Below are 24,179 nucleotides of genomic sequence, written 5' to 3'. Positions count from 1 at the left end.
TTTCCACACTTCACCCAAATACAAGCTGTTGAGGGAATTACTCAAGTGGATGGTCAGAATTGGAGATGGTTGAGAAACCCTTCATTATTTGATGCAAGAAGGAAGAAAATTGGTGATGAATTTGCACCATAGACAGATGTTGTTCAAATGGGTAAGTCCTATAGAAAGCTATGATGTTTCACCAGCAAAGATCCCATGATGTCCATGGAAGTGAGTCTGAAAAGCAAGGATAACTGAAAGCTGCCAAGAACAATGCTTTAGTTTTTCTTTGTTTGTTATTTGTTTTTGTTTGGTTATTTTGTTTTGTTGTTGGTGGTGTTTTTTTTTTTTTTAATGAAAACCAAATACATGGTTCCTGGATCATGTGCATATTCCTTTATACCACTATTGGCAACAGCATGTGCCTTAGGAATGTCGCAAATTCTCCTTATTCTGAGGGCTTCCTGTTTCATGGTCCCAATGTAGCATGAGACCTCCCCAGAAGTTCCAGTGGGCATTTTGCTGCTGATCTCTGGATGTCCCCACAAGCCTTTAATATGCACAAGGACTAATTATTCTCCTTAACTATGCCCAGTTTATAGATAGTGTATTGAAGTGGTGAGAGATGGTTGTGGTTTGTGGTTTTTTTTTGATAGCCCTGTCAGTAATGTACAGAGGTACAGATGCTCTTGGTAGTGTATTGCTGGAATAATTTCCCTGCCAATTACGGAAGGAACAAGCTGCAGCTTTATGGCTGGAGCCTGTCTGAAGGTGCACATTTCTTTTATGCTGTGTCTTGCAGGAGAGTATAATTTACCCCTAAATGTGCACATTTCTCTTTTTCATCTCTGTGCCTCTAAAGCACAGGAAGTTTTTGTTTTGTTGTTCAGGAGCTTTTGCTGGTTATCAAAGTCATCTTACTGAAAGTGTAATAATTTCAGCATGTTATTATTTCATGGGTACGAGGCCCCTTTAGAAATACATGGTGTTATGGAAGCTGCTGTTTTATTCATGAAATAAGCCATAAATAAATAAATAAATAAATAAAGATAGATCAGTCCTGAGAGGTGCAAAGTACCCAGCTAGCTCAGGGTGTTCTGGAGCTACCTCATAGCTTTGCTTTTTCTGGGATGAGCAAGAATTGGTTTTGTAACTGGTGTTAAAAAATGTTGTAATCAATTCAAAAATGTATCCTCTTCCATCCTGATGGAAGCAGAGGAATTTGGTTTGATTTAATTTTATAGAGCTACTGAATGGCAGTATTTGACTGGGATTTCTGCAACTTTTGAAATGCTTTTTTTTTTTTTTTTGGGCCAACAAAGGTCTAAGCATTGTGGATCCCTAAAATCCTTGGGTTTCTCCCCAAAGTGCTGGGAGACTTTTGGGAAATTCCCCCTTGATTTCTGTAGAACTAAATACATTTGATCTTGGTGAAATTACATTTTTTTTAAGAAGGAGAAACATGACTGAGTATGTGAGAAAAAGTGGCTGGAATTAAACAAGGAGAAAATCAAGGTACCATTTTAAAGAACCACTTTACTAAATTCTCACACAACGTGGAGTTGCTTTCAGCTCAAATCACTGGACATTCCCATATCGCTGGATAGGGGAATGCTGAGCAGACTCTGAAATGGCAGAAACCAGAGAGACAAGTAGTTTAAAAGAATAATTTTTCAAGAAGCAACTTATTGCTGGCCCAAGCCAAGCTGGCATCCACAATATCAGCAATGCATTTGAGGAAAAAGGATTAAATGGTAACAAAATGAAGTTTGAGGCTAACTGTTTGCCTTGTGCTATGCTGAATGGTCAAGGCAACCGGGCAAGCTTTTCTATTTCTTTTTATTTTTCTTCTTTTTTTAATGTCCCCTTTGGTTTCCTCCAACCTAAGTTTGCACTAATTCTCTGTCCACAGGTCCCTGGAGAAGTCATAAACACGCTATGTGGATACAGGACACTCGATAAAGAGGTAACTTTTGCTTTTTCCTTCCTATGTACAGTATTTTTATGTGAAACCCTTCCTGAAACCATTTAAAAAAAATGGTTATCTTCATGGAAACCCTGCCTCACAGTGGGAATCTCTTCCCCACCAGGGACAGCTGTTACTGCAGCTGTATATAAATTTATTTTTACTTCTTTTCACTAGCATCCCTGCACAGGCTTGCAGAGTGTGAGCAGTCTCATTTATGTAGTCTCTGCAGGCTTTGGTATGGCATTTCTGAGAGTAATGAGCTCTCTACTGGATGAGTCCCAGGAAATGCTGGCCCTGAGTTGTGATTTGAGGCTTGGTGGTAGGAGAGAAGCTGCTTTTGAGGCCCTCAGGGGTGACTGTGGGTTGTATCACGGCAGAGAGCTGCAGTATGACCTGTAACTTTAAGGGACTGTGTTTTGGCAAGAAAACCCAGGAAAATATCAAATCCAATAAATCAGTTCCCAAATGTTTGTCATGACACTCCTTTGGCTTGCGGGAAGGAGCAAACACAAGAAATAGCATCTTCTTCCAAGTGCACCATCTAAATTAAAATGGTGGTGCTTCTTTTCAATCTGCTTCCAGCGCCTGGAGTTGCTTAATGTCATCCACGTGCGAGGCTGCATCCATGCCGTCGGGCTGTGGCTTAAAGACAACTTTGAGGCCACTTTGGGCATCGTTTGCTCCATGCTTCTTCCCCAGGTAGGTGGTGAATCTGGTCAGCATCATCTTGCCTTCTATCTCCATTCTGGAGGAGGAAAGCAATTTGGTTTTAGGTATTTTTCCCCACTACCTTTACATCTGAAATCTGTGTCTTGGGTGTGAAATGTCACAGCACTTTTAAAGCAACTTTAGCAAAATGCTGGCTCTCTAATAATGTACTCATAAAATTTAATTAATGTTCAAGTAATAGTGTCTAAAATCAAGGAATGTCTATGCTAGCCCAGCAAATCCTTTTACATTTGTTTTTACAGCTCTCTTCAAATAGAACATAAATATTAACAAAAATAAACAGTAATCGTAAATTTAGCCAGGTTTGCCGTACATCATGAAATCCATTTTTGAGCTATTTGCCATTAACAATGCCGGATGATCCACGCAATTTTGCAGCACAAGTCATTAAGCTCTCTATCATGGATGCTGGATATGGAGAGAAACTTTGGGTCACAGCAGGGGCTACCCCTTTGCAATGCTGTTGCCACTGTGCTAGCAAGGAGGTGAAACTCCAGAATTATCTTTGTTGTGTTGGTGTTGATTGCATGTATTTTTATTTTATATGTATTTTCTTCAAATCTTGCATGTGAAAGCTTTCTTTTTTTCTCCCTGGATGTAACTTTGGGTTTGCCACTGGATGTACTTGGTGATGCTTTCACCAAGCTTTTCAGATATGGCGTTTTATCTAAGTGGAAGTGATTTTTTTTTTTCCTGGGTTTCTACTTGCAGTGAAATGTAGAATACTGGTTGAATAAATAGAAGCTGCTTGGGAAACGTGACAAACTGAGCTAATTTTTCAAAGGATTGAAAAGGATTTCTCCTTGATGTCTCAGATGGCCTGAAAGAAAAAAAAAAAAAAAAAAAAGGGGAGACAGGGGCTCAGTGTGTGCCCAATCCTAGCTGCAATGCTCTGCATTTGTAAAGTGCTTCCTCCACGGTGTGCAGATGAGCAAGAAACTTCTACTGTGCTACCAGCAGGAAATGCAATGGTGTGGTGGTTTTACTCAGCTGGGCAGCTGAGCTCCACCACAACTGTTCTCTCACTCCCCCCCTCAAATGGAAAGGGGGAGAAAATATGATGGAAAGGGCTCAAGGGCTAAGATAAGGACAGGGAGATCACTCCAGAGTTATTGTCATGGGCAAAACAGACTCAGCATAGGGAGATAAGAGAAATTTATTACCTATTACTAACAAGCTAGAGCAGTGAGGAACTAATAACAAGCTAAAAACACCTTCCCCCCATCCACCCTCTTCAACATCCTCCCCCCAGGTGGCACAGGGGAATGGGCAAACGGGGCCTGTGGTCAGTCCCTAGTGCTTCATCTCCGCCGCTCCTTCTTGGTCACTCTCTTCCCCTGCTCCACCGTGGGGTCCCTCCCATGGCATGCCATCCTTCCCAAACTGATCCTGCATGGGCTTCCCACAGGCAGCAGCTCTTCAAGAACTGCTCAAACATGGGTCCGTAACACAGGGTCCATCCATCAGGAGCAAACTGCTCCAACCTGGGTCCCCCACAGGCAGCAGCTACTGCCAGGTCCCCTGCTCCTGCGTGGGCTGCTCTCCACGGGCTGCAGCTCCAGCCCAGAGCCTGCTCCTGTGGGGGTTTTCCACAGGCCACAGCCTCCTTCAGGGCAGATCCACCTGCTCCGCTGTGGCCTCCTTCATAGGCTGCAGCATGGAAATCTGCTCCGCCGTGGTACACCATGGACTGCAGGGGCTGTTTCTCATTCCTTGCTCTCCCAGCTGCACAGCTGCTGCTGTTGCACAGCAGGTTTTTTTCCTTTACTTAAATAGGCTCTCACACAGGCGCAACCAACATCGCTTTTTGGCTTGGCTCTGGGCAGCAGCGGGTCCCTTTGGAGCTGTCTGGAACTGACTCTTATCTAACATGGGGCAGCTTCAGGACTCTTCTCACAGAGGCCACCCCTGCAACCCCCAGAACCTTGCCACATAGACCCAATACAAATGGGCACAGAAATGGGGTGAGAAAGTGCCATAATAGAGGTTACCATTACCATCTGCCTTGCAGGATGTCTAGAGCCCATTACAGGAGCTTCCTGTTGCATTACCCATTAACCTCCCAGCATGACGCTTTTAATTGGGAAGGATAGGGAGACAAACCAGAAATGGCAATAATCGCTGAGCCTTGATGAATATCAAGTGCTTTTGAGCAAGCATTGTGATTTTTCTGGCATGCCGTTAAATGCTCTTCAGTTGGAGAATCGTGTTCTTCCCATCTGCTCATGATTTCCAGGTTTTAAATATAAATTGGATTTGATGCTGTCAAGTTTTGGAGGGAATTAAGTTACAAATGGCCATCTCTGTTGCCAAGAACTGTCAGTCTAGAAACAGATTCATCCCCAGCAGCTGCCATTGGAAAGCCAGGGTGAGAATATTGTCCTCGAATTGCCAGTTGGAGTGGAAAAGGGGAGAGCACCGCTGACATGGAGAGGTGATAGCTTCTTGAACCTTGGCTTGAATGAACATGTTAGCATGTCTCATCTTTGGTCATTGGGTATTTGTCATGTTCTGCACAGGACATATGCCTCACTGTGAACTTGTGTTAATCTCAAAAATAGCTGCAAACCACCTTGATGGAAAGCTTGCAGGATGCCAGGAAGAAGGTTGGAACCAAAATCCACATCCCAAGTCCAGCTTTGGGTTTTGCCCAATTTTCCTAAAAGTGTAACTTTCCTTAGGAACAAACTTCAGCCTCGCCTGTGATGATGAGCAGCTCAAGGGCTCATAGGTGGGATTTTGAGCTTGGCCGGTGTTCATCACCCAAGTGCCAAGATTTGTGCTTGTATTTGGGGTAAGCAATATTCTGGCCCTTCTTACACAGAAGGAAGCACCCAAGAAAAATTTTGGCTGCCGTAGATTGCCCATAGAAAGCATGTCTGAGCAATTATTGCTGTTAGTAATAATTAGGCTTTCCATCCTACTCAGATGTGGGAAACCACCATATTTTGATTTTCCATAATGGGGGAAGTCCTTGAATTTACTTATTTATTTATTTCTGAAATTTATACATAAGAGACCTAACGGCACAAGGCTTGGCTTTGTTTTCTCATACATTCTAACGTTTATCTAATTGGGTTTGGGGAAGCTGTAAAACAGGTACTGAATTGATCAAGTAAGTGAGAAAGCAGGGAGAAGTCTTGCCTGGGAATGTCACCAACCACTCTCCTGGCTGGTGCAGGTGATAGGGAGTCTCTAATTTTAAGATCACTCTTAAATCACGGATGTCTCTGCCTTTTTTAAGCAAGCCATCAAGAAACATCAAGCTTGTTTTGAGAGTGAGGATATGATTGTGTTCATTTTTCTTACTTCATTCAGAGTGAAGCATGAATGCACCAACTCAATTGTTTTTCTGCTTTTGAGAGTACCTTTAGTTTTCTCTTTTTTCCCTGTTTCATTCTTTAGTAACAATCCTGTCTCTTTGCCCTTCTCAGCCAAGCTGCAGACTGAAACTAAACTGTGATGCATTTCGTATCAGTATCAAAAATGTGTTTTAATTTAGCTGCTGGCAGTCAGATTGTGGCCTTGTACTACTAGTGTTTAATTATGAAGCAACCCAGGTCTCTCAGAAGGTGTAGTGAAGCAAGTAAATTTGTTGTTTTAGTGGCTGCATCCCTACTTTCCCTGCTTCTAGTAAGATTATCCGAGGAGTTTACAGTGTGCATTTGTAGTTAAAATAAACCAAGTAACCTTGTGCTTTGCTTTTTCCCCTTTGCGTACCATGATGCTCTCTCAGTCAGCATTCCTCGCTTCCCCTTCCCTCCCTTCTCCTCCCCTTTCCCCTCCCCTCCCCTCCTCTCCTCTCCCTTTCCCTTCCATCTTCCCCTTTCCCCTCCCCTCCCCGTCCCCTTCCCCATCCTCTTTCCCTTCCACTTCCTTATCCCCTTCCTCTTCCCCCTTTCCCTTTCCCTTCCCCTTCCTCTTCCCCATCCCTTTTCCCTTCCCCTTCCCTTTCCCATTCTCAATTATTTTGTATTTTGTTTCCTTTTTAATATCTAAGCTGCTCCAGGGGCTGGAAGGCAATATATTCTCAAGCAACTGATGTATGCTGAAAGAAGTGGAAAAGGAGAGTAAAAAGTATTTTTCTGTCTGCAGTCTGTGACCTCTGTGAGAACCCTGCTGATAAATACTAATTCATGAAAGGGAGAGCCAATAAAAGACAAATATTTGCCTTTTACTTTATTAACTCTGGGACACCTTGAAATGGTTCAGCTATTCTTTTTAGCATGATCCATTCAGATTTACAGCCACCCAAATGAGAGAGGACTTCCATAGCCAGGCTCATAGCTGCGCAGCCAGCAATTTTTGAGTGAAAAAGTGTTTTCTTGCAGAAAGTTTTGCTTGCAGAAGACACTCGTTGGGCTGATGGATTATTTCCTCCATGCCCAGAGTTGATTTTACCAGGAGCGTGATGCAGTGGGACATGGTTAATGTCCCTCGCCCTGCAAGGGTCCTTGAGCATCATTTTGTTTGTATGTGCCATCTTTATTTTTTGCCTTTGTCAAGCAAAAGCCACATTGAGCTTTGCATGATTGATTGCCCAGGAAAAAGCAACTAAAGGAGCTGAGCTCCTTTTGAGTGGTCTGCACAGGCCCACAGTAAAACCTTTCCACCCCAAATGAAACTGCTGATCTCCTGGAGAATATGTACACCCCTAAGGGAAAACATCTGCAGTTTTCCAGACCTCTTGTTGTATAATATCAGGATGAGCACTGGGCCCTCACTTCCTTTGCCTCCAAAAATGATGTTGACTTGGAGCGCACTTCCTTTTGCCAGACGTGGAAGAGATTGCATATGAGCCATCAATACATGAGTATTTCCAAATAAGGAGGATATAGCAATCAAATTTCAGTCATATCTGCGTTGTTGAGACCTATTCTTCCTGCATAAAGGTTTTACCTGAAAGAACAAGTAGAACCACCAAGAGACAGTGAGCAAATCTGCACCTCGTCAAGGATGGAGCTGGGCAGCGAAGAACCTTGTTCTAAATCTTATGGCACCTACGTAGGAGATAGAAATACATTGTTCATGTCTAGCTCAGGTCTTTGTACCATACCAGAACCACAGGAATTGGCACGTAGCCTCAAATACTTCTATACATTTAGCTTACCCTAGTGTGGGAAGAGACGTAATTATAATTAGTTGTGTTGAAGTATCCCAAACCTCTGTATTAATTCAATTTTGGTCTTATGATATTGGCAGGAAATTGGTAATTAGGACTGACGCTATCTTGTTTGAAATAGGTTAAGGAAGGCAGCGTTGGTGATGGGAGATGCAGGACCCCTCAGCTTCCCAAATGCTGCTGTCAGCTTCAAGGGGAAAGATGTTGATGTGTTGATCCCAAGAACCTCAATATTAGGTTATATCTGTGATAGATCACGCTGAAGTGAGAACCAGAATGTTTCACTGCCATCAGAAAAACGAAAAACAAGTAGTGAACAGGCACTGAGACCACCAGACCATCAATTTCCAACTTTTTCTGGTTATCTCTTGTAATATGTCAGCTTTTCATGCCTTGGAGTAATAGCAGTGAATGTAGCGACACATTTGCTGTGTCAGGTGCAATAGCTATTTACTTTCTGGAGCAATGATTAGGAAACATCATCAGACAGTGCCCTGGTGTCCCTGCTCAGACAGACAGGCAGACACCCATAGCTTAATCATGATACAGTGCCCAGTTATAATTAGTGTCACTATTCTAAGTTAGCTAGAAATAATTACTGGACAAAATAATATGGTTTTAATTTGCTTGCTGAGCTTTTGCTGTTTTGCATAGAGAAAATTCACATGTGTTTCAGAGCGAGGCAGACACACCGACTTCCAAACATTCATGGAAACCTTTTGGGTTTAAATGAGAATTAAATGAGAATTTGTAACTGGATCTTCAAGTTAAACTAACCAAAAAAAGAAAAGAAAAAAGGACTGCCCTTTCCTGTCTGCTTGTCCCCGCACATTTGTGCTGGAACAGGGAAGTTCCTCTCCCCAAGAGTCGTGGGGACAAGAGAAATACAATTCAGTGTTTTGATTAAGTGTGGTGGGAGGATATAAAAAACTGCCCTTGTCATCTTTAGCCCTGTCCTCATTTGTCGGGGTGGGGGGGGGATGAGACATTTCTGTTACAGCTGTAAAATTGCTCTTAGAGAGCAGAATAGATAGCCAAAAATATAGGAGCAAGTGGTGAATGAATTCTATCCATCTTCTTTCCATCCTCCCAGGCAGCTTGTAGTCATTGTACAGCACCCACGGCCAGAGACAAAATCCCTGAGAATTTGTGCTTTGAAGCAGTTAGGTTTTTTCTTTCCAACAGACATAAATTTTCTTCAGCTACTTGGGTTGGATGGGAGAGTTTATGGCTGGCCCTTGCTGATGGCAGATGTCCCACTCACCCGTTCCATTTTGGTGGTTCAAAAGGAAGATGAAGTTGTTCTACCCAAATCGGGTGGTTGGGGCAAAGTTCATCTGTTGCTTTCCAGGCAAGTCCCAAAGCACTGTTTAACCCCAAAAGGTCTTTGGCTGTGGTTGGTCTTTGCTGCAAGATGCTGGTTTGGATCATCTCAAAGCTACTCATTTGCAGCTGGGAGGAGGCAGAGACGTGGGAATTGGCAGTGGGTATCTTCCCTGTTTCTGTTCTGCTCTGCATTTAGACATTTATTTCTTTATTTATTTTTAAAAAGCTACCAGCTATGTCCTTTCTGGTGCAATGTTGTGTGCCTACTGGGTTAAAATATAATAATCCAGGTATCTGCACGGCCCTAAGGACTTGCCTTGCTTTGTGGTGCTTTCGTTTGGCAAAGTTTCCTGTCCTGATTCTGGTGCAAGGTGTCTGGGGGGCAGATGACAACATGGGCAGCATATGCCAGTGTGGAGAAATGCTTGCAAAGGGAGGGGTGCAGGAAGGATATGCACATGCAAGCCTTTGTGGGCTTCCTCCTGCAGTGTTCAGGTGGGAACAAAGGCGCTAATTCTCAAATAATATCATCTGCAGCGTGTTTTTTCCATAGGTGTCACTGCAAAAAATCCTCAGTTTTAGGTGCTGCGGAAAGCTGACTGGAAGCTGGCAAATGTTCTACCAATTTTCAAGAAGTGCCAGAAACAGGACCGTGGCAACTACAGGCCTGTCAGTCTCATGTCAGTGCCTGGTAAAAATACGGAGAAGGTTATCCTTGAAGTTATTGAAGCGCACCTGGGGGACAATGCAGTCATTGGTCCCAGCCAATGTGGGTTCACGAGGGGTTGGTCATGTTTGACTAACTTGATTTCCTTTTATTATAAGATCACCCATCTAGTCAATCAAGGGAAACCAGCTGATGTGATCTTTTTGGATTTCAGTAAAGCTTTTTGAAACTGACAGTTTCCCATAGGATCCTACTGGACTAAATGTCCAGCATACAGCTAGACAAAAACATCATACGATGGGTGAATAACTGGCTGAGGGGTAAGGCTCAAAGGGTTGTGGTAAATGGGTCTGCATCAGGCTGGCGGCTGGTCACCAGTGGGGTCCCCCAAGGCTCCATTTTAGGGCCAGTCCTCTTCAGTGTTTCTATAAATGATGTGGATGTAGGACTAGAAGGTGTTTTGAGTAAATTTGCTGATGATACTAAACTGGGAGGAGTTGTTGACTCTATTGTGGGTGGAAGGGCCTTCCAGAGAGATCTGGACAGATGGGAGAGCTGGGCAATCACCAGCCGCAGGAAGTTTAACAAGAGCAAGTGCCGGGTCCTGCACCTGGGACAGGGCAGCCCTGGCTATATGTACAGACTGGGGTACGAGACGCTGGAGAGCAGCCCCCTGGAGAGGGATCTGGAGGTTGTGGTTGACGGCAAGTTGAATATGAGCCAGCAGTGTGCCCCGGCAGCCAGGAGGGCCAACTGTATCCTGGGGTGCATCAAGCACGTCACTGCTAGTCGGTCGAGGGAAGTGATTGTCCCGCTCTACTCTGCGCTGGTGCGGCCTCACCTCGAGTACTGTGTGCAGTTCTGGGCAGCACAGTACAAAAACGATGTGAAACTATTGGAGAGTGTCCAGAGGAGGGCGATGAAGATGGTGAAGGGCCTAGAGGGGAAGACATACAAGGAGCAGTTGAGGTCACTTGGCCTGTTCAGCCCAGAAAAGAGGAGGCTGAGGGAAGACGTCGCAGTCTACAACTTCCTCACGAGGGGGAGTGGAGGGGCAGGCGCAGATCTATTCTCTTTAGTGACCAGCAATAGGACCTGCAGGAATGGTGTCAGGCTGCGACAGGGGAGGTTCAGGCTGGACATCAGGAAGAGGTTCTTCACTGAGAGGGTTGTCACACACTGGAACAGGCTCCCCAGGGACTTAGTTACGGCACCAAGCCTGTCGGAGTTTATGAAGTGTTTGGATTGTGCTCTTAGTCATATTGTCTGAATTTTGGGTAGACCTGTGTGGTGCCAGGAGTTGGACTCGATGATCCTTGTGGGTCCCTTCCAACTCAGGATATTCTATGATTCTATAATTCTATGAAAGCATAAATATCATTATCAATGCAAATTGCAATGTATTGTAATCACTGCAAAATGATATTTTTCTATCATATCACAACTGCCTAGTGGGTCTGCATGCCTTATTGATTCCCTCAAAGTTCTTTGGATTTATTTCATGCAAACAGCTGTATCTGTAAGAGCACCCACTTGATGAAATTGTACGCCATGCAGAGCCTGTGCATCTGAATCCCCCTGCAAAAAGCTCAAAAAGTGGCAGAATAGAGACCTTCCCAGGCAGTAGTGGTTTCTGTACTTTGCTGAATGCCAACCAGAAAGAACGTGTAATTTTATTACATTAAGTGATCCATAAGCAGTAACTTCCAAGCAGTTCTGTTCTTGTTCAGTCGCAGTTATCATTACAAGGTGGAGGAAGGCAAGGAGAAGAGCAGCTTTTAATTTTTTTATTTTTTTGCCTGATGCTTCATACCTTTTGGTCAAATGCTCCTCTGTAATAAAGCCTTCCTTCATATTGCAATGAAATAAAATCAGCTCTCACGTTAGAAGTCTCTTTACTTCTGGAAAACATGGTGCCCTTGATGCCAGGGATATTGAATGCATCTATATTCCTGACAGCTTTTTCTATTTTCATTAAGTGAAAGAGGATATTTAGAGCTGGGCTGGAATGGAATTTGGTTCATAACTCAGCAGAGAGCAAAGGCTAGGGGATACAGGCTGCTGACTGAGGACTTGGGGTATTTTTATTCATTTAAAGAAATCCTCAGTTTCACTAGGATGCTGTGTCCCATGGTACCTGGAACGTCACTTTGCCGTCAGGAGGAGAGGAGGAGGAGAGATGTTTCCAGCAGTATGTCCCTGAATCTAGCTGGTTTTGCAGAACAGGATCCATTTGCATTAAACTTACCGTAAACACTAATCTTTTTCTGAATTACTGTTTGGTTCATGGAGGAAAAATGACACCCTAGTCTTAAAATTTGTCATGTCAAAGGGTTCAGTTTTTTTGGTCCTTTCACAGCACAGCAGTGCATTTTTAATCTGTCCAGTGATAGCATGCTAATGGAAGTAGATAATGCTAAAGCTAGACATAAATTTGCATATTATTTTAAAACTTTTTAAATCCTTAAAAGATCTGCTGTTGAATATGAATTAGCACAAGCTTATTTTCCAAACTCATGTTGGAGCAGTTGCTCTGGGCTCTCCCTCAAGTTACTGGATAGATGAAGCTGTCTCCAAGCATCATGCAGCCTTGCCGTGGCCTCCTGCACCCCTGCCTAGAGGTTTCTGCAGCTCTGAGGGACTGAAGAGGAGGACATATATGCGTTAGGAAAGCAGCACCCTTGCTGGTGTTTCCATGACAAAGTCATATTTTGTTATTTTTGCTTCTCCACAAGAAAGCTGGATCATGGGCAACCACAAGGTTGCACAGCACCGTTCTGGTCCTGTGCATGTTATTAGGAATGAATATTATCTCTCTACACAGGCTGAAGTCATTTCTTTGAGTATTTGGGAGGAAGTTGCCTGCTGAAATAGACATATAGAATGCATCACAGCAGTGAATATTTCAAGGGCAGCAGGGAGCTACACAGCTACATAAACAGAAGTTACCAGGGCTGTGAGATAACCTGATTTCAGGCCATTTGGACAAGAAAAGGAGTTCCAGAGTTCAAATTTTCTTTCACTCTCTGCAGTCTTATTTCCCAGCAAAGAACCCTAATGGCATTAATCCAGTACTTCTGCAACTCCTGCAATCAGAGAAAGCCCTGCTAGCCATAACCACACATCAGCCTCCTTCACCCTATCTGTTATTTCAGTGATTAATCCTGTTATCAAGGGAATAAACATACCTTTTGCTTGCAATAATTAGGTGGAACGTAAAACAAGCAGGATGTTCTTTGAGGATTAGTGCAATTAGGAAAGTGGGAATTGGGCAAGCTCAAACTTAGGGCAGGGAGGCCTTTCCCTCTTGGGAGAGCATCTGAATGGACATAGTTTTCCCCATTTCTCATTGAACAAAGAACTGTCAGTCCTGGGGGTGGAGGGGTCCCCTTGGGATCGACCTGCAGGTGAATTTGGGAAGGAAAAACAAATATTGAGTGGTTTTGAGGTTTCTTCTGTGCAAGGTGCAAGCTGCTAGTGGAGATGGCAGGGTTATTTCTCCATCTCGGAAAGGCAAATTAATGAATGCCGATGCTGTTCATGTTTGCCTGTTTGCTTTCAGGTCACCAGGTGACACTTAGGTGATTTGCTTTTTCCCCTGTGGAGGTTGCTTCCTCTTGGCAAACATGTTTACCTTTTCATTTTGGGATAAAATGATCCCTAATTTAAGATGCATTACAACCTTTTGCTGCTAACCCCATTTATCTTTCTCTTAATGTTCCCACTCTCCAGACTATTTAACTGGTCAATTAGGACCCAGTAAATGATTGATAATATTTTTCAGCTCCAAAAGCAATGTCTTGCAATACAGCAGGAGATGCCAGTTGATGAATGGTACAAGTGCAGTTTGCTTATTTATTTACTCTTTGCTATGTAGAAAACATTGTTAGCGCTCATTCTATTAGCCTCAAAAATGAACAGAAAAGCCCCAGGGCTCAAGACAATGTTGTCTTTATCCATCCCAGCCTGGTTCATTGAAAACATCATGTGTAAAACTGCACTGTTTGTATCCTGGATATTGACCGCTGCAATATCGCAGAGCATCTTCCCTATAGGGAATAAACCTTATTTCTAAGGAAAGTGCCATTTGCTGAAATTAAGATAGATAAAGGGGTAGTGCAAAATAGGCACCTTGTGCTGAACATGCTGATTGTCACCATTCCCCTCATCAGTGTCTGTTCTGCAAATAATGTGTTGTGACTGCTTATCATCCAATCCATTCTCTCACTGGCATTTTGTTCATAGCCACCACACAATATCACTGCAAAGGAAACGTCAGGCAAAATCAAAGCAATGGACTTGAAATCTTGTGCTTTTTGAAATGCTTCTCTTTTCCTTCCTCAAGATCTAAAAATCAAATCTAAGCCCAAACCCAAGATCAGATTTTTTTTTTTTCCCTGACAGCCAGCTTGGTTTATTGGGAAATAACCCAAGTGGCACTGTGCTCACAGCAATATCTTAATTTTAGCAAGAACCTGGACCTGTGCCACTCTCTTTGCAATGCTTGCAACAACATCCAACATGTTCCACTGTCAGGGCCAATGTGCAAATTCACGAGGTGGACACAGCTGTTAACAAGTTTAGCAATGTGTCCACTGCTTTGTCAGCTCATGTTACTGCATCTTGTTCTCTCCCATCTCGTGCCCAGGTTTGAAAATTTGAGTGACAGCTCCTCTTGCATGGGAAGACCTTCAGAAATGGTTTGCATGCCCATAGTGGCTTTAACACATGCATTTTGCAGGTGGTCGGCCTTGTGATGGCTTGGCTGTATTGGCAAAAGCTCAATGAGATGTATTCCAAGCTGGACACCGTGGACTTCAAGATGTTGGAGATACATGATTTCAGCTTTGGGGCAGTGGATCTGAGCGGTGCAGGCTGGTGCTGGTGCTTGCCCAAGGAAGGGGGCTATATTCCCATCAATGTCATGGAGGAAGAAGATAAGGAGGAAGAAGGCACCGTCTGACACAGCAGAGTGAGAAGGCAGAAGACGGAAAGCAGTGGTGGAAAACAAAGCTTGGAGCAAAGCTCTTAGAGAGGCAGCTGATGTAGAATGCGGAAATAATGTGATTTATTTTCTCAGGTTCAGGAAATACCTTGGGGGAAACTGTAAAGTAACATTGGAAGGTTATAAAAATGCAATGCACTGTGTGGACGCGTGAGCTTACAAGGGTCCTTTTACTACTTTGGCATTTTGAAGCATTTGTACATTTCTTTATTTTCTTTTTACACAATAAATGTGACTTCTGTTCTATTTTGCAAAGTCATTTATACTTGGTGCACATTGGTCCGGTTGTTGGTGAGGGAAGAAGCACTTTTGAGGTATCTTTATATTTATATTTAGCCCAATATCCTAAATAATAGAGGCTTTATAGTAGATTCCTGAATGTGCCGAGGCCCCAGAAAGACATAGCTAAAGGAAGCGGAGAAGTTTACTCTGGGGAATCCTTCCTAAAGGCTTTTCCAAAGGATTAAAATACCCTGGGAGGCACAGCTTGTGCCTGCTAGAGCAAGCTGCACACTTTCTGTTTGAGCAGGGCTTGCACAGGGGGAGAACCCTGGTGTCTGAAGCTTTTATCCCCAGGCAAGGAAAAAGAGAGGTGAGCAATTTTTATACTGAAGGCAGCTTTATTGCAGCAAGGTGTTGCCTCTGGAGATGATGATAACTCATTTCTTCTAGACAGCAACCTCTTAAGATTGAGTAAGAAGGGGAATTTTCTATTTTGTAACATTTACTTTTTAGCACAGTAACATGGTGATCAAGGCAGCAATTCCCATCTGCATTGCTCAGGATATAAGAATTAAAGAGATGGTGTGTGTTGCATCCAACCCTGGAATAGGTAAGTGAGGCATGCTGGGAAACAAGCTCATGGAGGGAAGCCTCAGGCAGATGAATTGCAAAAATATGTGTTTTTATCAAAAAAAAAAAAAACAAACAACAACAACAAAAAACAGTAAAAGCCTTTGCAGAGCTCCCCCAGGGCAGGCTCAGCAATAACCTACCATCAGGCTGATGAATGGCAAAGCTTCCCCCAGCAGCCCGAAGTCAAATGTGCAGCTCAGCAAATGCAGAGGATGGGCTATCCGAGACCTATTTTCTCTCAGAACATGTCCAATTCCTATGAGCACCCAGGGCAGCAGTAGTAGCTGCAACTGTCAAGTGGGGGAAGTCATTGCAAAACCAAAATGCAAAGAAAAATTCTTTTCTTAAAAATGGCAATGTCTGCAGCACCGCTAAGCAAAGAAAGGCTGGGTTTATTTATCCTTTTTATTAAATACGGACACTTAGGAAGCTAGAAGCTGTCTTCTTTGATTTGGTGCCCAAGTACCCGAGGCAGTGTGCCACATTTCGACTGCTGGGCTCTGTCTCCCTCTTCTGACAGTTTTGATGCTTTTTTCTTTAACCTTTTAAGAAGCACTCCCCCAGCACAAGCCTGTGAAAAAAGCACTTTTTTCACTGTTTATTTCCATACATTATGTTGACAATGGAGCTGTGAACCAGTAGTGGGGTTGATTAGTTTTAAAACAATGTGACCAAAATTGTGTGATTTTTTGCAAGTGAGAAGGTCAAAACCTCCAGCCCAGGAAAACTGGGTGATCATGATCATTTAAGGGTGGCTGCCTTCATCAGGCATCTTGCTAGCTTGGCAGATTTTGTTTTCCTTCCTTCCTCCTCTCTCTGGGAGGTATTTAGTAAAACGTTAATATATACAAGCTGATAAATTCAGTCTGCTCCTTGGGTCTGATTTCCATGTAATATTTGGAGGAAGAAGGTTTGTTTCTCTTATTTTTCCCTTTTCTTTGTTACAGGACAAGTAGCTGCTGTCATCTTTATACTATTTTCCTGTGTGGGCAGAGTATGATAAGGCTGGACTCCAGCATTTAACAAGTCAGACTCAAGCAGGTTTTCCTGCTTGGACTAACAAGGTATGTTTTTTGGCAGGCAGTGGGTGATGGGAGATGCAGGGGAAAGCAGTTCATGCATTGGCTTGGCATCCAGCTGCACTATTCCCACGGAGTCAGTCTGCAAATGCCTGGAATACTGGGAAGGTAGATTTAAGCAGCAGCATGAAATGCTAAAAGTCAGTCATCAACGCCCTTTTTAGGAGCAAAGGCCATCACTTACAAAATAGACCTCATAACTTGGGGTGATACAATAAAAGGTGATGCCAATAGTATTCCCATCCCCCACCACCCGCTGTAATTCACCCTAAAGTTTGCATCTTGAAATTGCTGCTGCTTTTAGCACTTTCCTCCAGACCTGACCCTGCTAACCATGGAAGAGCAGTTTTAGTAAAACAAAGGCTGAGAAAAAAATGGTAGCGTCAAACAGGCTTTCCTTTGCTTTACTTCTGCTGAGACTTCAGATTGTGCCAGCAGACAGCTCAGGAAATGTGGGCAGGCAAGGGAGAATGTTCATACACCTGTCTGACCAGGAGGCTGGTTCTCACAAACTCAAATTTACAGATGTTCAGTGTGTTAAAGGCAAAACATGTAAATTGCAAAATAATTTGATGTGGAATACTTATTTAAAAAAAAAAAAAAGGAAAGAAAAAGGTAAACTGTATTTGATGAACTGTATTTGATGGTCCTTGGTCAGGTCCTTTCCATTCCCATTCATTTTAGGAGCTTTTTCACTCTTGGTGGTACTTCTCTGCACCTTCCTGAATAATTTTCTCCTGTTCTTTGAGATCGACCATTATGTAATATTGCACAGGGCAAAACAGTAAAAGCAATTCCTCTTCCAAGTCCCTAGTGATCTAGGCAAAACTGATGAAGAAGGATGGAAGGACGGATGGAAGGAAGGACAGGTGGAAGGAAGGGAGGGAGGGAGGGAGGGAGGAAGGAAAGATGAAAAAAAGAAAAGAAAAAAAAGGGAGAGGAGAGGAGAGGAGAGGAGAGGAGAGGAGAGGAGAGGAGAGGAGAGGAGAGGAGAGGAGAGGAGAGGAGAGGAGAGGAGAGGAGAGGAGAGGAGAGGAAGAAAAAAGAAAAGAGAAAAGAAAAGAGAAAAGAAAAGAGAAAGGAAAGAGAAAGGAAAGGAAAAGAAGAAAAGAAAAAGAAAAAAGAAAAGAAAAGAAAAGAAAAGAAAAGAAAAGAAAAGAAAAGAAAAGAAAAGAAAAGAAAAGAAAAGAAAAGAAAAAAGAGAAGAGAAGAGAAGAGAAGAGAAGAGAAGAGAAGAGAAGAGAAGAGAAGAGAAGAGAAGAGAAGAGAAGAGAAAAGAAAAGGAAAGGAAAGAAAAGGGAGAAGAGAAGAGAAGAGAAGAGAAGAGAAGAGAAGAGAAGAGAAGAGAAGAGAAGAGAAGAGAAGAGAAGAGAAGAGAAGAGAAGAAGAGGAAAGGAAAGGAAAGGAAAGGAAAGGAAAGGAAAGGAAAGGAAAGGAAAGGAAAGGAAAGGAAAGGAAAGGAAAGGAAAGGAAAGGAAAGGAAAGGAAAGGAAAGGAAAGGAAAGGAAATGGAAGGGAAGGGAAGGGAAGGGAAGGAAAAAGAGCAACAAACACAGAAGAGACAGTTCATGGAAGTTAGGGATTTAAAGCTTCAATATTTGTGCATGGTTTGATTTCTAGAGACCATCACTGCATATGACTAGGCCTTCAACTGGCATGAATGTCATATCCCCTCTGAAGGTCTATTTACATCCCATGATGCTTTTCTGTTCTGAAAGTCAATCAGCATTGCCCAAAATACATTTTAACCTGGGAGCTACAGAGCTGTTGGCAGTAGGCATCGATACGATGTTTGCAAAAGCAGTTTTCTCTCAAGGCAGTCTGGGCTCCTGCACCCACCAGCACCTACAACTTTATTCCACTGAGCGCAGCCACACAGACCTGTCCTCCAATTTCTGAGTGTTTCTGGGGAGCTAAAGGTGAGTTTATTAATGCTAAAGTTTGCTTTTGTGAGATTGAAAGCTGGCAGGGGTAGTGGGATTTAATTGGCAAAAATTATAGTGCTCTTCTTTTTCTACCTTTATTTTCATTGCACTTAAAGTCACATTTTCAAACAGTTTTAGTCTGTGTCATGCTTGTGTTTATATTCAAGAGCTTGGGGAAAAAGAAAACTTTCTAAGTAAAAAATTAGAGGAAAAAATCCCAAGGTGTGACTTGAATACATCAGCCATAATCAATCAGGACCTTCCATTTATCAGTGGATCTAACAAAGTGTGTTTTTATCAGGAAATTGATTATTTTTTCTGCTACTTTTTACAGCTCTTCTGCAGTAGAGCTCTTGATGGCTAACTTGGGTTGTAGAAAAATCATATCTCTTACAAATGTAAACCCAACTGGAGAATTGTGTATCCCCATCCATTTTTGCAGTGTCCTGGAAGCTACGCCAACATTGATACCCTTGGGGAAATCTTTTGTTGGGTTCATGACACGTCATCTGCTAGAAGGTGCCAGGTCAATTTTAGAGCAAAATTATTTATGCCTGCAGCTGGGTAGGTGTTATGCTGTTTTTTTTTTCCATCAGCAGCCTCCTGAACCCCAGAATTAGCAGAATATTCCGAGGAATAACCCAGGAAGCCAAGGGTCACCACTGATGTGTGTTATCCCTTAAAGTAGACAGGTTTGCAGCATGGTTGTCCATCTAGAGGTGTTCGCCCATAAAATAAATTGCTTCCTACATCTGAACAAGAACTGTTGAGCCAAAAATCCCAAATCTGTTAGATCAAGAGATGTCTTCAGATAGCAACTGGGTCTAGGCTAGAGCTCAGATTGGTCTCAGGATGGTCTCTGCCTTGAGGGAAAATGGGTCAATAATTTAGCAACCCAAGCAGAACAGACCTGGCCAGTTGTGGACTCTTCCAGCTGTTCAGGTGCACACCGTGTTTGCTTTTTATTTCTAACTTGGCTTGAACTGAGATTCTTCTTCTTTACAGTAGATGGATAATGATATGATATTGCCATGGATGCAAGCAGTTGAAACAAGGGATGCAGAAGGACTGGCTCTCTGCTTTCAAAGTGACTTTGGGAGGCATCGACCGGGCTGCCATTAATAGTAACCATTCTCCCATCCAAGTCAAGTGTGAAAGGCAATCACTGGAGGTCAGATAATCAGGAGATTAATTAGTGACTGTGGCAAAATCCAAATAAACTCACATGGGGAAGACACCTGGAAATGGGGATGTGAGCAGTGAAAAATCAGGCTGCACTTAGAACAAGAGGAAAAAACAAACTCTACTTCTGCAAAACCCCTATTAGCTGTGCAGGTCTCCCCCAAAATTAAATGGGTGTGTACTCCCAGCACACAGCCCCATCGCAACAGTTCTGTTACCTGAGTGAGTCTCCATAATCATACTGGCAAATCTGTCTAATAACCACTTGAGCCTTCCTACAAGCAGCAGGAGACATCGCCCTGGTAAAATTTATCCAAATTTTCTGAACTGTGGGGAGAGCAGAGGTGGAGTGATGGCACAGAGTGAGGCAAGGCTGAGCCAGCTGCTACAGGTGGGCAAGGCGAGATGAGTGCACTGCAGGAGGTGGTGGAGAGTCCCCAGCATGTTCTCATTCTCCCAGGAAGGTCTCTGCGTTAGCTGGGGACACACACAAGGGTTTCCCATAGTGGGGAACACCCAGCAGGTGAGCAAAGAGTCTTTTCCCCAGCCCAGCACCCCTTAAAATCACCTCTCTCTTTTCTCTGCCTTTGACCCCATCATTCAGCTCTCAGCAAGCAACAGGACCATGCTAGAGGATGAGGATGGGCTGAGTGAGAGGGGTCTCAGCAGCTCAAGGAGGAGATACGATGATGAAGAAGGTGAGTGAAAAAATGAGGATCCCCAAAGTGGCAGCACAATATCCTGTTATATGCCAGCAGGGTCTTTTAGACATCAATGCATCAGAGCTCCTGGCATTCAGGGCTGCACAACATGAAAAAAGCTCCTGTGGGTGAAACAAGGTCTTTTGACCCTGGTGGGAAGAAGGCATATATCTCCCTGGCTTTTCTTTGAAAGTTAGAAATGCTCAGATCTGCTCTCTAAAGCTTCTCCCCTCACCCCAGATTATCACTCCATCTACATTGGGGTGCCAGTGCCCCGGGGCTACCGAAGGAAACGGCGCCGGCGGCGATCTGCCTCCAGCCAGGACAGAGCGAGCGAGAGTGAGCGGCACTATGAGCAGCAGGAGCGCTCCGACACTGATGACGGTGGCCATGGCTGCTACGAGAGTGGCAATGACAATGCCAGCAGAACCAGTGAGTTGCCCTCGGGTTTCCCAAAAAAAGCAGAAGGGGTTTTGCAGCACAATTTGATTTAAACTGGGGTTAAATCAGCCCCTGCACACAGCCACATTGCCTGTATGGCTTTTGCTTTCAGCATTGCTTTTTCTGATGCTTTCCAGGCTTATTTTTCTCTATGGATGTCTCTGAGAGCTGTGCACAGTGTGTGAAACAGCATTTGGGGCTGCTTATGTGATGGGTAGGCTAAAAAGAGGTTGTCAATGGAGTGGTACAGTGAGGTCTTGGAGGTGCAGGCACATCTCAGGCGTCACACCTTGTTCCCAGTAGGCTATTGCCTAGGGCTTTACCCAGTCTCATTAGGTCTCCTTAGCAAAGATTAATATTTTGCACAGCAAAACAGCTGTTGATCTCTTGATTTTTTTTTTCCACCACCCTATAGAAATGTGTTTGGTTTTATGTCAAATCTACCACACTGCAGTCATGGCTCAGCTGTGCAGGCAGGGTCTTGGCTTTGCTTTTCCATAGAGAGGGAAAAGTTATTCCAATTTTTTTCATGGGGTCAAACTTTTTGTTTGCAGTGGGCTTTGCTCACAGCTTAGGTGGTGGCCCGCTGTGGCTTCACCAGCAGGACCACATTCCCTCCTTTCAGCATTCAGTAAGTGCCACCGGGATATAACACAGTGGGTTGATTTGCAGGGCAAAGTCATTTTATGGAGGAGAAACACCCCAGAAAAGTTTACCTCTTCAGCAGCCCTGCTTTTCCCTAGAAGAGCTGCCGGTGTGCCTTATTTGGGCATTTCATCACCACCACCCCCCAGCCCCCCACCCCCACCCCGCTCCACCCCACCCCCCCAAAACTGCCCGAGCTCAGAGGAAATGCTGCAGGTTGTTTTCCCACATCACACAAGATGGGGGAAAAAAAAAACACCTCCTCAAAACAAACCCAAATCTGTCCTTGGATTTCCATTCTCCCATCTCTCCTCCCTCCCCTTTCTTGCTCCATCCCGCTGCCACACATGCCCCCAAGTGCTCACCTCTCCTGAACGCATCTCGCTTGATTTGGTAACTTCCCGTCATAAGAGCTGAAGGGAGAGGAAAGTGCTTTATATTCTCTATAATCTGCTCCTTAAGCCTGGGAGTTTAACAAGCTTGAGTGGATAAAGGAGGAAGTTTGGGGGGTTTTGTGCCGTGCAGTGAAGGTTTGTTTCGCCGGGAAGAAATGGGGGAAAAAATGGAAACAATTCCAGGTAGGAGCCAGTGCCGCGTGTTATTTCTCCTTCACAGCCACGGTAGAGGGAGCGGGAGGGGGAGGAAAGCCTCCATTTATTTTCAGCTTTGCTTCTCCTTGGCAAAAGCAACATGAGAGCCAGCACAGGGCTGGTTCAAGTGCTCGTGATGCTGGCTGGATAGCCAGGATGATCCTGGGGGCACCGAGCTCCAATGCTGGGGCAAAGTTCACCTCAAAGATAGAACAGGGGGGATCTGTATCACCATCTACTACACCCCAGCACCAAGGAAGCAGCACAAACACTACTTAGGAGAAAAGTCTCCCAGACCTGGGGGCACCTGATTTATTGAAATGAATGGGAGCAGAGCATTTAATCCCATAGGATGTGCACCCCAGTTTCTTTTTTTGGGGGGGAGGACCATGCTGAGCCATGAAAAGGCTGTCATGGATTCAGAAGGACCATGACAACAGATGGTTAATGTGCTGTAGTGATAAGCAGGGTTTGCAAAGGAAGCTGCATGGTACTGCTGCCAAGCCCTACTGCAAACTGCGGGCAGCACCATGATCCCCCTTCCCCCATGGGACGACATTTCATCTTTTTATTGTGCCTCTCAGTGAGTCCCAAAACAAGAGTGGGATTTTTGGTTTGTAAAAACATTGTAGCTGAGACTTCACTGATTAATCAAACTTGGGGTGTGAAGGGCTCTGTGAACCTCAAATCACTGTAGGCATAAATCAGTGCAACTGGTCTGTCCTGTCCAATTAGCCATGGAAATATAAACTCTTCTGTATGTATAATTATCCTCTATTATCACCAGTGCTAATGCTGAGCTAATCCTATAGCTGTGGGCTTGATTCAGATCCACTCTGGCTTAAATCACTGCAGCCAGAAGAGGTTTGATGGGTGTAAATCAGAACAGAGCATCTGTGAGTATTTTCCCATCATAAAAATTGTTTAAGGGGTGTGGATCTATTATGTTCAGCCTTTCGTCTTTGAACAATGTCTTGTGAGAAATAGGTGCTGTTTGGAGGTGTCTCAGAGGTTTTTGTGTGTCTCTGCAGCGGTTTTACTCTTGTGCTTCCCAAATGCCAGCCATGGCCTCCAGCAAGTGGCCATCCTCAGGTGATTTTACCAAAAAGACCAGCAGCAAACTCGGAGAAAACAGTGGCAAAATGGGATAAACCCAAACAGCAGCTCCCTGCCCTTTTCACATCCTCCAAAAAGATGCCACTATCCAATATATCCTCCCAAGTGAAAATCTGGTCAGCTCCCTGCCCTTTTCACATCCTCCAAAAAGATGCCACTATCCAATATATCCTCCCAAGTGAAAATCTGGTGCTTTCCAGGATTAATTTCATGGCTAGATCAAGTTTCCAGAAGGAGAAAAAACCTGCAACCCAATGGCAATTTCCCAGCCATAAATGGGCCCTCCAGGTGAATAAATCACAAGAATTTTTGCCAGCCCTCGTGGCACAGCAAAGCCCCAGTGCTGTTGGTTTAGCATACAGCTCTTCGGGTCAGCGAGCAGCCAGGAGGCTCAGTGGCTCTATGCAAACTGATCTGCCAACATACCAGAGAGGACCACACGTTGCGTATCAAGAGATGAGCTCATTCTTTCAGCTGGGAGAGAATGGGGGAAAACAAACAAACAATCAAAAAAGCAAAAATAATAGTAATAAAAAACTCCCCCTTGTCTATTGTGATTTCCTGCAGCTACAACACATCACAGCCCCAACACCCTGAAATGAGTCATAGGGGAATCCTCCAATAGGTGGAAGCAGGAGGGACCCTGTCTTCAGCACATGGTGGGAATTTGGGCAGTTAGGTGCAGCTAAATCACAAAGTCATGATCAGGTGACAATTGGCTAAACTATGCCCAGCTCTGACCTGCTCCTGGAAAATTGCAAATCCCTTTTGCAACTCATCTGGAGATGCAACCTGAGAAGGACATTTCCAGCACTCCTTTTGCTGTGGTCCAACTCATTGCATTTGCA

At 44.0% G+C, this 24,179-nt stretch overlaps 1 protein-coding gene across 2 annotated transcripts in view; it reads left to right on the top strand.

Annotated features, from left to right (window-relative positions):
* Positions 1 to 15,043, top strand: part of LOC118259344 (tetraspanin-15-like) — a 52,272-nt gene extending 37,229 nt beyond the window's left edge. For both annotated transcript variants that reach the window (XM_035568782.2, XM_035568780.2), the window contains 3 exons: positions 1,892 to 1,945; positions 2,531 to 2,647; positions 14,534 to 15,043. In XM_035568782.2, coding sequence (XP_035424675.1) covers positions 1,892 to 1,945; positions 2,531 to 2,647; positions 14,534 to 14,755 — 393 coding nt within the window. In that variant the 3' untranslated portion in view covers positions 14,756 to 15,043. The remainder of the gene's footprint in view (positions 1 to 1,891; positions 1,946 to 2,530; positions 2,648 to 14,533) is intronic.
* The last annotated feature ends 9,136 nt before the right edge of the window (positions 15,044 to 24,179 follow it).

The sequence above is a fragment of the Cygnus atratus genome, chromosome 27 (assembly GCF_013377495.2).
Source record: "Cygnus atratus isolate AKBS03 ecotype Queensland, Australia chromosome 27, CAtr_DNAZoo_HiC_assembly, whole genome shotgun sequence".
Taxonomy (NCBI): Eukaryota; Metazoa; Chordata; class Aves; order Anseriformes; family Anatidae; genus Cygnus; species Cygnus atratus.
This window is presented reverse-complemented; position numbering and strand designations above follow the sequence as displayed.